Source organism: Mytilus edulis, chromosome 9 (genome assembly GCF_963676685.1).
Source record: "Mytilus edulis chromosome 9, xbMytEdul2.2, whole genome shotgun sequence".
Classification (NCBI taxonomy): domain Eukaryota; kingdom Metazoa; phylum Mollusca; class Bivalvia; order Mytilida; family Mytilidae; genus Mytilus; species Mytilus edulis.
The window spans coordinates 70,351,541-70,364,610 of NC_092352.1; the positions used below are offsets into that span (position 1 = coordinate 70,351,541).

At 32.3% G+C, this 13,070-nt stretch overlaps 1 protein-coding gene across 1 annotated transcript in view; it reads right to left on the minus strand.

Annotated features, from left to right (window-relative positions):
* Positions 1–1,472: 1,472 nt before the first annotated feature.
* The window catches only part of LOC139488931 (uncharacterized), a 39,908-nt gene continuing 28,310 nt past the window's right edge, over positions 1,473–13,070 (minus strand). Inside the window, exons 6-11 of the mRNA XM_071274910.1 lie at positions 9,365–9,565; positions 6,138–6,263; positions 5,793–5,861; positions 4,266–4,340; positions 3,070–3,151; positions 1,473–2,360 (exon numbers count right to left, since the gene is read on the minus strand). Coding sequence (XP_071131011.1) covers positions 1,706–2,360; positions 3,070–3,151; positions 4,266–4,340; positions 5,793–5,861; positions 6,138–6,263; positions 9,365–9,565 — 1,208 coding nt within the window. The 3' untranslated portion in view covers positions 1,473–1,705. The remainder of the gene's footprint in view (positions 2,361–3,069; positions 3,152–4,265; positions 4,341–5,792; positions 5,862–6,137; positions 6,264–9,364; positions 9,566–13,070) is intronic.

A 13,070-nucleotide genomic window follows, 5' to 3' on the forward strand; every position in this document is an offset into this window, starting at 1 on the left:
AAGGGTCAATAACTAAAAAGACTACAGTGATCAAATATTTTCGTGGGTAACAATTTTTGTAGATTGAGAACATTTGCATTTTCGTGTTCCAGGGAACTAGTTTTTTGTAGATATTTGATAACATAGTGTTGCAAGAGTCAAAGTAAGGAGAGCGATTCGAAAGATACCATAGGGACATTCCAACTCATAGATCAAAAACAAACTGACAACGCCATTATTAAAACAGAAAATTACAAACAGACAAATAAATTAAAGCACAAAAAAAGCAACATAGAAAATTAAAAGATTAAGCATCACAAACCCGCCAAAAACTGGGGATGATCTCAGGTGCCTCTGAAGGGTAAGCAGATCCTGATCCACATATGGCTCATTCAACATTCAACATGTAGAATATTTGTTATTATATTATTTGAACTATTAAATTCGTTGCTCACCTGTACAAACGAAATCCTCGAAAATTCGTACCCCACGAATAAGAATGAATCCACAGTATATTGTTTCCGAAAGCATTATACTATATCGAAGGGAATATACAATAAGTGAATCAGTTGTATCAGTAAATTTGTTTAGTTCGTTTAATTTGTTCGTATTGTCACTAAAATATTTTGACTAAAAGATACCGATTGAATGACTGCGAGTGTTCAACCTTATACAGGTTTTAAATTTAAAGTATAAATTGAGAATCAAAATAAATAATGTGTCAAAGAGAAGCCAACCCGACAAAGAACAGAAAAGTGCCAAAGATTATATATGGGTCTTCAAAACAGCGAGATAATAACGTACCCAAAGGCGGGCTTTAGCTGACCCATACAAAATAAATATACTTTTTCGGAGGAAAGCACACCACAACTTACCCCGAAACCAAATTTTAAAATTACACATTCAATACTATATATCAAAGGCCAGAGGGTTCCGACCTCGGACAGGCAAAACAATGCATTCGGGTTAAACATGTTTTGGGAGATTTCAGTCCTCCCACTAAAGGTGTCAAACCACCAAGTGAAAGTAGGCCTACTCTAATAAAAAATAGTGCGTGTGATGTTATTGTTTACTTAAACTAACCCACAAATTGGCAGAAAACTTTTGGTAAAAGAGAAATATATTGAGACTATTTTGAGCCAAAATTTACTTTTCTTTGAGTTTGCATTCAATTTCGAGGAATTAAAGCACTCCATACAATACTATTTTAAAATTTCCAGAAAAGCAGGTTTTTTTTTTAGTGGTACCTCTATTCGGGAGACCTCTTCTTTCTTATATGATTTTAAATGGATGCTGAAAATTGGCATGAAGAAAGCTGATACATGTACAATTCAGGATATCTGGTTTCTACATGTATGAAGTTAAACTTACTATAGGTAAAATATTTAAATTAGAAAGCTGTGAAAATTGCAAAATTTGATTGAACTTATATGGAATTTTAATTGTCGGTCTGACACCTTATAACCCGTCAGCATTGACAAAACAAACACAGATTAATACGCACAGCAAAATCTATTTAAAACGGAGTCCGATTTGTCAAGTTATACATCAAATTACATACAAAAAAGAAACATCTAAAAAAATATATGATATAACTGTAGTAATCTATCATACAAGTACCCAAACGTTTTCTAAAGATTCACATTTCAAATTTCATTTAAGCACCCTACGGCGTCTGTTTTATAAAGAGTCAGTCGAAACAATATCGCGAGAAATATTTGTTATTTCATTGCTCGTTCGTGCTACTTTGCTTTGTTTCACATTTTTCGTAAATATCAGCTTCTAAAGGACCAGAATGATCATACATGGGGTCAGTAAGGTGTTCACTCGGTCCTGACTGATCGTACGTTGGTTCACGAAGATTTTCACATGATCCGGATTGATCATAAGTTGATTCATGAACATGCTCACATTGTTCATGTTGTTTTTGAGTATCTGAAGTGTCATAGTCAGTGTCCGTCTGTTTTGCATGATCATATATATCGACAAAATCAATCGATTTGTCTCCCTTTGTCTTCCTTGCTGAACTAGTTTCATCGTAGACAGAATTGATATCGGCGCTAACTTGCATTAGATCGTAATGATTAAAATCGTCGCCATCTTTATTTGTCCGCTTCTCGGAAATAACCGAAATATCATACTGGTCGTTATCTTGTAAACCGGTATGGTCATAGACGGGACCAGTTACATCCGAATGATTTTGCTGATCTGTGTCACCCAAGTGATTATACACATCTGTTTCATTTACTAGACATGCTCCTTTGTCATCAGCGAGAGGAAGATCGGGATCTTTCTTAAGTGTTACTTCATCGGGTACTGTCGAATAGTATACTGCAGATATATTCTGTTCGTTTTCGTTTTCATTTGTTTTTCGCTTTCTTCTGAAAAATGACAAATAATTATTATAAAACGAAGTAAAATTAATAACCTGGTGCATACTAGAAGAAACTTAACATAACTTTTTTTTTACACCTAATGTAAATGTATAATATTTTATTTTTGTCATTATCATCTTGATGTTTCTAATGTATGGACACATTGGTTTGCATACTCTTTATCGCTATTCATTCCATTCTGGGACAGTGAGTTCGATCTGCATTGACATGCAAGACTTTAACAAACACAAGTAGATCTAAGATTTAAATGGCCGGGTAGCAAAAATTGATCTTAAAAGTAAAACATTCTCTATACTTTACATTCAAATATCTAAGATATGAAATGTATGAATTCCTCATAAAATTCCGTAAAAACTGGTTCACAATTTCAATAAATGAGTAAGTTCAGGAGAAGTAGAAGCAGTTGATAACATAAAACTTGTACCCTCTGGAAAAATGTGAAAAATTTCCTCAAAATATTCCATAATAGCAAGTCCGCATTTCAACAGATGTGCAGTTTTCTTGTAAAATTTCACTGAAATACGTGAAGATTAAAAAAGCATGGGGAGTTGAAAACACAAATAAGGTACCCACTTTTACCAGACCGCCATAACGCCAAGCCGCTTGCCCGCTAGCCTTACGTTATCATACTTTACGCATATAATGATTTCGCCCAACCCGGTCATTAAAAAAAAAAAAACCAGTAAAAACTCACCTTCTTTTTATACAGATCATTGCGACTATAACAGATACAATCAAAACTGCTACGGTTAATGGAACAGCAATGTACAGTTCAACTAAAAAAATAAAAATAAACAAATAAACAAGCATTCTTATAATGCCTGCAACACGTACTTAATATTCAAGTTATACAGTATGTAGCAAAAGTATGCCAACACTTATTATAACGTCCTTTTCACTGTACTAGTACACATTTTCATGTAGGGACCAGCTGACCCCCATCTCCGGTGCGGGATTTTCTCGCTGCATTGAAGATCCTTTTGTGGCCAACGGCTGTTACATGTATTTGCTCTTTGGTTGGGTTTTTGTCTCTTTTGACATATTCCCCGTTTTCATTCTCAACTTTATACTTAATGATTTATCAAATGGATAATGAATGTAAAAAAGGTTAGGATCAGTAGTATAAGATTAGACTTACAAATACAAGTATACATTGTATGATTGTATAAATGACTATTATAATGTCTCGTGTCTATTTCGACAGGTATAAGATGCTTAGTTCAGAGATGAAATACCCGCACTAAAACGTCTAAAGTATATCCCTTTGAAATTTAAAAAAAATTAAAGGTTCGAAGAATTTTATTACAATTATTTGAGATTTCCGCGACTAAAATATTGCTCCTACCACAATACATTTTTTCACATTGTACATATAATAGAAGTGAAGCCGTCTGCATTTGTAATTGTCTGTATGGTCAAGATTCGTGTGTACGTACTTGTGCTGCTACACCAACCTGTAATACTTTCACTGCCGATCGTACAAATGTACATGGTATCATTACATCCAATCAAAACAAATGAAAATCGAATGATGTAAGATCTTGATTTTGAAAGTAGTTATGATGTAGCATGACCAAGGACATTTGAAACTCATACTGTTCATGTTACTATGTGAATTAAAGATATGGGGTATATAAAAATGTTTTTTTTAGCAAAACTAGAGAAGATGAAGAGAAACAGACTAAATCATCAGTAATAAAAGATCAACAAAAAAGAGATTTGTGTCATGAAGTATATTTATATCAACAATGTTGAGAATGTCCTTTGTTTGACTTGCACATAGACTAAGGTGAGCGACACAGCCTCTTTAAAAATTTTGATTCGTTTGCTAGATTCATTAGTGCATGTTAATATTTGTTTAAATTGTGTGTTTATATTAGGAACACGTACCTTTCGAATTGTTACTGGATGGATTCTGCATGTCTACTGCTCTTGGTAGTTTGTTGCTGGACACTGTCACTAAACCTGAATTAAATATTTAAAAAATCTTTGACAATTTTCAATGTGATGATTAAGGTGGATGTAAAAAGTATAAAATGATACTATTAAAATGTTAATACATTTTAAATGTTATTACGACAGGAAATTAAAATCTATATAAATGTATTGCTATTGGAGAGTTTCCGTAAAATTAGATTTGAACTGTCACAAAAACAGGACAATTATCTACAAGTATACATGTAGTGTTACAGACACACTTTACTCTGAGACTCAAAAATGCAAATTTGAAAAACGCTAACAATCACGCACATACACACACACACACACACACACACAAAATCAATAAAAAAAAAAAATAAAAAAAAAGATTGACTTTGAAAAAAATAATGACCTCTATTAAGTACCCAAAATTGGTTTTCTACTGATTGCAGGCCCTCTTGGTTAAAGTTATAAAAAGAAAATATATATATTCAGACCTCGAATGCTGTTTAGTGGCTGTTGATTTTATGATTTTATCCAAAGCTATTTTCCTCTTTCATTTTATAAAAAGTACAATCGTTTCTTTTTTCCATACAGTTTTATATTACACAAAAGTTACACAATCAAATTAAAGGATTCCACACAATTAAATGCAAAAAGCATCAACATTACTTTTTCTTGTGTATGCTCGATTCAAGGAATAAAAAAAAAATAATAATCATGGTAAGAAAAACAGCGAAACAAACTGTGCATTTCAAAGTCAATTGCAGCTGGAAACAAATAGTATAGTTTATGTAAAATCGGGTGCTTACATGGCACTAACTATCAAGCGTTTGCTACTTGCAGGACTAATGTACCACAAACTAACGAGCAAATCGGATTTAAGAAACTAGTAGAAGAATGGAAAAAGCTATGACTAGACAATGGTATAAATGAAATGTTAGGCAGAGTTGAAAGACGAAGATATTAGTACTTATAGATGACCGCACGACTTTCAACAATGAAATCTCCGACACCGTACAGTCAGTCACAAAAGGCCCGAAAAGAAAGATGTGTAATAATTTAAACGAGGAAACTAATGATCTAATTTATAACAATTCATACGAAAAATTCACATACACGAGTTATCGACAACCATTGAATTTCAGAGGGCGCATTACATGTACGTCTGTGCGCAAACGTAATTGTAATTGCGCGGAAACGCAATGCTCCGATTTTCAGACCCCTGGCTTGGTACAGGAATATCAATCATGTGACAGGGTTTCAAATGTTTGTAAATTTCCTTTTCATCTCTAGCGCTTGACTTTAAATCTACAGTGGTGGACTTTGTATATCTCCTAACGTTAAAAGCAATAACTCGTAAATATCTGTATGAGACCAACAGGGCTCTATGGAATGAAAAAAATCCTTTCAAACGAAATCGTATGCATGGATTCATTATCAAACGTCAATGATTTAATTGCAACAAAAACAATGTTTTGTACTACATGTATTTACCCGTTGTTGGTTTAGACGTATACTCTGGATCAGTAGTTTCTTGCTTTGCATTCGTGTAAATTGTTGTTTCTAAAATATAATGTCAATAAATATAATATTCAGTATTAAACCAAATCAGAGGTCATGCAGGAATAAACAAAATTTTAAAAGTTGGGCATAGAAAAGGGTCCGACAACTTGAAATGGGCATAAGTTTATTCCATGTTGTCAAACACGGTTGTTGTTGTTGTTTTTTTTTTTTTTTTTTTTTTTTTTTTTACATCATTCCAATTTCAAATTGAATTGTATCATCTTTGCAAATGTCATAGGACACAAGTGAAACACGTGTATTGTTTTATTTACATACCTGTTTTTGGTTTCCTTACACAAAGGGCCTTGTGTTTGTCTTTACAATTAACAGCCAACATAGTATAGTTCCCGTCCTTTCTCAACTCTATCGCCAAACATTTATAGTTAAATATAGGTTTATTCTCTGTAAGGAAAAATGTAGAAAAAAATCAATGTTTTATCTGTAACAATGTTCAAGAAAGGAATAGTGTCCGCCTAAGATCGTGGTTTTTCAAGTCATTGATCGTTTGTTTTTTTTCGAGTGTGACCACTTTTTCTCCCGAGTGAATATGATCAAAAATGTATGCAAACAGAAATCTTTCCTGACCAGACGTGATATCAAAACTTGAGTTTAATATACAAGTTTATATAAGGTATTTTAGTACCTAAATTAAAAAGATTGTATGAATCTGACATTATTTTTCGTTAAAAGAGTTAAATTTAGCCTTAAAATGCCAAAACAATGAATAAAACCATAATTATTATTTATACACATAACAATGCAAATGTCGAAGGAAATGCATACATGAAATCGACATATCCTTAGATATACAGAAAATTTACAAACATTCTGACTTGTTATTGCATTGAAAATGACATTTTGAGACTAAATCCATTTCTATATGTTCGGGTTGTTTTCTAGACCAGTCCGAGTTTTTTCGAATGCATCCGTGATTTATCACGTGTAGAATATATGACATACATGTATATGATTATACAAATTTTGTATTGCTTAAAATGTTTTGTGTCAGTGTATATACATGTACGTTTAAAAACAATAAAAAAAAAAGATTCACATTAAGTACTTTTCAAGGCATAAAAACTAATCCATTTATCAGTTTGACATATGCATAGTTTTTATATAATATCGTTCATTTGTATATGCTGTTGGAAGCGGCAAAAGGTGAAATTAAGAATAAAACTTAAGTCCTAGGCAATACGCTCACGCATAAGCATTAAATTATGCCTTAAATTTCCAAATATTATATATATTAAATAAGCTTATTTCCTGAAATCGGATGATGATTATTCATCCTATTGCTTAACATCATTTCAGGCAATAAGTGAACTTTGAGCTTTTCTGCTTATCTCTAAATACATGTACTATAAAAATGGTTTACTTTTATAAATTGTTATTTGGATGGAGAGTTGTCTCATTGGCACTCACACAACATCTTCCTATATCTATGCATTCGTTGAAATGATCTTTATAAATAACATTTTAAAATTAGATTTTAGAATTTAACATACTAAACTTATTTGAGAAAACTTTGATTTTAGTATAATTGTTTCGTATTCAAAAAAGAGTTATTCGTATTTCTTTGTGATATTTTTCTTCAATGGTCAGGTTGGTTTAAAATGGTCAAAATACCCAACTGAAGACATGAAATTTTGTGACGTACATACATCATATGTACATATAGTGTGTTTTTAACGAGAGAAATTTATGTATTACTGAAAAATTATTACACCGGGGTTTTCGATATCACAAACTAGTCAAAACATTTACTAAATTTTATCATCGGTATAAGGACATTGTTTGTAAATATAGCTCAACATGCAGACTTCTTATACGTTCAGGTATTTCACATCCAATTTTTTATGGAAATATTCTTTATAAAGCACAAAGGTGTCAGTATTCACCTCAAAAACTAACAAAACCTTTGAATAGACTTATTAAGAAGGGATATAGTTACGATACTGTTGTCAGGTCATTAAAGAGTGCATATTTTGGCGTTAATATTGATTCACTTATAGGGTCTTTGCATCGGAACTAAACACATTTATTCAAAAACCAGTTGTTGGCATGACACGGGTTATGTTCTTCTCATATATGTTATGATGGTACATGTATGATACTAAACCCCTAACGGGAAGGATTGTGCCTGATGTTCATATGATGAAATCATAATCTTTCAGTCAGTTTGATTGAAGTTTGGAGCTGGCATGTCAGTTAACTGCTAGTAGTCTGTTGTTATTTATGTATTATTGTCATTTTGTTTTATTTTCTTTGGTTACATCTTCTGACATCAGACTCGGACTTCTCTTGAACTGAATTTTAATGTGCGTATTGTTATGCGTTTACTTTTCCACATTGGCTAGAGGTATAGGGGGAGGGTTGAGATCTCACAAACATGTTTAACCCCGCCGCATTTTTCCGCCTGTCCCAAGTCAGAAGCCTCTGGCCTTTGTTAGTCTTGTATTATTTTAATTTTAGTTTCTTGTGTACAATTTGGAAATTAGTATGGCGTTCATTATCACTGAATTAGTATATATTTGTTTAGAGGCCAGCTGAAGGACGCCTCCGGGTGTGGGAATTTCTCGCTACATTGAAGACCTGTTGGTGACCTTCTGCTGTTGTTTTTTTCTATGGTCGGGTTGTTGTCTCTTTGGCACATTCCCCATTTCCATTCTCAATTTTATTATATGTTACATTTTTGTAAGTACAGCTCTTTATCAGAACCAGGCAGAGTGCCATATACATGTGATTCATGAGGGTTACAGATTTTTATCTATAAATGGCCTAGAATAAGCAGTAACTGAATAAACACTGCTAAAAAAATAAAGGGGAAAAATTCGAGTGGTTGCCATGGTAACGGACACTCTTTTTTTTTTGGTTGTGAAGCATACTTTTTGTCTAGTAAAATGTTTCAAAAATCAGCTAAATCACTACAATTCAGAGCCTGATTATGAATAGAAACAAACATTTTTCATTAATTTTCATATGTAACATTGATACAACTTGGTTGAAGCTTCATTTTAGTTAAGATTGCATGTAAACCGATTTTTTTTTCTTTTTTTCTTAAATTGCCAAAAAAGGCATATTTTCAACTTTTCTGAATTTGGGATTTTTGCGAAATTATCAAATTTCACTGGTGTTTTTCAGAAAAGAGCAAATGTGTACAGCATAGTTAGCATTGTAGTTATGAAGTTTGGATACTACTTTACCAAATTAAATAGAAAAATGCGTGGGACTTTCTTTAGTTTTATCACCATAGCAACCATTTTTTCCGATTGGAAACGGAGTTATTATTTGCAGAATAAAACTTAATTGAACACAATTTAACTTATTTCTTTAAACCAATTAGTAGATATTTAATTATATGATATGTTCATGATGTTCGTCAAAAAGGTGTTTAACGTTTTTAAGACTGGTTGTTCTGACTGTAGAAACAATGGTTCCATCTTATTTTCTCTTCAAAGTATTCAAATGTTTTATAATATTTATATTCTTTCAAATCATACCCGTATCCCAAACAAGTATTTCTTTCATGAAATCATTGTGCCAATTTTTCTCCTTATCAACACCTGTTTGTGAAATACATTTATCGTTTGATGGTGTGTAACTTGGTAAATACGTTTTATCTTTCCGACACTTTTCTTCTGCTTGGTACCAATTTAAATGTAGCTGGTAACATCGTTTTATACTGACTTGTCTGCTTCCATCTGTAGCATAAAAATATGATTAAAAGAAATGGTATGTTCATTACAAAACAATCGGCGACATCCATTATTTCATCTTTAAAAAGTAATTTGTTTAATCATTCAATATGTTAAGCAACAATAAATATTTATTATTTAACTTTTAAAACTGCTGCACATCTTAATAAATAAATAAATTATCTTTTGTTCAAGGGAACTATCTTATCATTTAAAACTGATTTTCTTGACAGTCCTCAAAATAATAATAACATATTCGTAAAATGCATTACATACTATGATAATATATAGATAATAAACAATCTGATATAGAAGACAACAAAAAAGCATAATAATCTGCCTTTTTCACGACAAAATGGTTATTATTTGTCGTAAAAAATATTCAAGTGTTTGCACCCAGATTTGTTTTTTCTCAATCGCTTTATGACTTTTGAACAGTGGTAAACTACTGTTGTCTTTATTACTCATCTTTACACACAACCACGGCAAAGCCGAGAGAACGGTCGTGTGGCATCCTCATCAGTCAAACAAACTTAATTAGATCATCGCTTTAAGAAACGATTTATTTCATTTGTCAACTCAAACCTTTGACTTAAGGATGTTTGCCCCTCTTGCTGTTGATTTTTTTGTCAGATATTTGGAATCCTTTGTTACTATCCAGCTAGTGCTCACTAAAATTATGCTGCCAACGGTAATTGTATGAAACATCTAGAGAGAATTATTTCCCACCAAATTTTCCCTGACTTATATCTCAAAAACAAGGACCCATTATTTTTTTCCCTTCTTTTTCAGATCAGTTATTAATTTTCTATCAATTTATAGAAGTCTTGTAAAAAGCTTGTTATTTTTAAACAGTGCAGCTTAAGTCCTAAGCATTAACTTTCGAATCCCGCTAAAAAAGGAACACGCGTATTATAAACGATCTCAAAAGACTGCTCAGGTACAGGGTTGTCCACTTCATTATCTCATGTCAATTCTAGCATATAGACATGTGCATGTTAAGGGGGTAGATAAAGGCAACAGTAGTATACCGTTGTTCAATACTCGTAAAGCTATTGGACAAAAAACAAAATCGGGGTAACAAACTTAAACTGAGGGAAACGCATTAAATATAAGAGGAGAACAACGACACAACATTAAAATGTAACACACACAGAAACGGACTAAGCATTAGACAAAATCCGATGAGAATAAATAATATAACATCAAAACCAAATACATGAATTTGGGATAGAAAAGTACCATTACACATCTTATAGTAATGTGAATTCAAACTCAAATATAAGAGAAAATAAACGACACAACAGAAACACAACGTTAAAATGTAACACACTTAGAAACGAACTATAATATAGCAATGGCCATATTCCTGACTTGGTACAGGACATTTTTAAAGAAACAAATGGTGGGTTGAGCCTGGTTTTGTGGCATGCCAAACCTCGCACTTAAATGGCAATGTTAAAAATAACATTAAAATGACAACATGCTATTACAGGACTACAATACAAATAAACAGGAGAACATATTAGACAAAGAAACACATGAATAATAGCCAACGAAAGGCATCAGGTTTAAAGTTCAATACGCCAGAAACTCGCACCGTCCAAACAAGACTCACCAGTGACGCCAGGATATAAAAGTTCGAAAGTAAAAAAAAAATACAAAGTTGTACAGCACTGAGGATCAAAAGTTCAAAAAGGTTGGCCAAATACAGCTAGGGTTTTCTGCTGGGGATAAGAACATCCTTATTATTTAGAACAATTTAGGCTATTGCAAACAGTAAATTTAATCAAATGAATATAAAAGAATTACATGATAAAACTGAAGTAATAACTAATTACAGAAAACAAAACCCGGATACATTACAAAGACCAACACAAAAAATAGACACATCCGACTTAGTCAAGACGTCAAGGCAAAAATCGAAACAAGTGACGTCACATACGAAGTGGTGAAAAGGATACCTTGGTAACACCAACATTTTCCTCTCGTTAATTTTTCTTATATTTACATCATTGAACAGGTAGGGGGTCCATGCATCATCTGCCAAAGTCTTAAGGAAATTCACCGTTTCATTTTATGTTGAGGGTATGTTGAATATGACCAGTTTTGGGATACTCCAAAAAATGGTCGAAAACACTAGTTCATGTAGTTTTTAAAAAATCATTGACTGTTCCTGCACATTTTGTCATTAAAAATACCCCTGACTGTAAAATTGCATAGAAGAAACATATTTTAAAGTAAATCATGGTATTACAAATAGCCTGAACGTAAAAAAAAACAGTTTTTAATAATTCATACGACGAAAAGTGTGGCCAGCTCAGACAACACAAGTGTTTTCAAATGTAGCTAGAAAAAAATTGTCGTTTACCAGTATCTGAGCAGAAAGTTGATGAACCAGGGGTATGTCAAAGAACGTCTCGTCCTTTTTCTAAAAAAGTTCATCGGAAGGTACCAAGAACTTGTTGATAAATATTCCGTTTCAATTTCACAAATAATACACGATGGTCTTGAAGTATAGATATTGCGTACTGACGTTGTTTGTCATTTTAATAACGTGTTATAGTATTCTTGTATTGATCTTTATTAATAATACTTTTACTGTTAAGTCTGTTTTTTGAGATATTCATTTGACGTGAATCTGTGCTTATGTATACCAACATACTTTCAACGACAAAATTATTTTATTTATTGATACTACTTTTACTGTAAAGTCTGTTTTTGTGATATACATTTGACGTGACTCTGTACTTATGTATCCCGTCATACTTTGAACCACACAATTAATTTATTTTTTAATATTACTTTTACTGTTGAGTCTGTTATATGTTATATCTACTTTACGTGATTCTGTATTTATGTATCCCGTCATACTTTGAACGACAAAATTATTTTATGTCTACCTGTGCGAATTTCAAACGCGCAATTTAAACCAGTACTTAAAATCATCCATCCTTTAGGGGTTGATTTTGCATAGATAAATAAAATCGTATAATGTAAGCAATATGATGATGTTAAATTTGATGTATCATGCCTTTTGGTGCTTCTTCGTTACATTTGTTGTTGTTATAGTGATTAAGATGATAACACAATGTTGACTGCTGTACCCCAATTTTTGACATTTTTGCCTGTTGTGTCTGTTTGTTTTGTTCACGCATCGTTGACAATATAATGGAATTTGATGCGACTGTCATACAAGTGAGAGGTTTGGCTAGCTATAAAACCCGGTTCAATCCACCATTGTCTACATAAGAAAATGCCTGTACCAAGTCAGGAATATGACAGTTGTTATCCATTCGTTTGATGTGTTAGGACTTTTGATTTTGCCATTTGATTTGGGGCTTTCCTTTTTGAATTTTCCTCGGAGTTCAGTACTTTTGTGTTTTTACTTTTTAATTCCTGCAAAAGATTGTTTAACATTTATTGGTTATTAATCTTTTTAAAAATACAATATTTTATCAAATATGACCGTTTGAAATATTCTAAATTTTTCGACAAATTGGCTTACAAG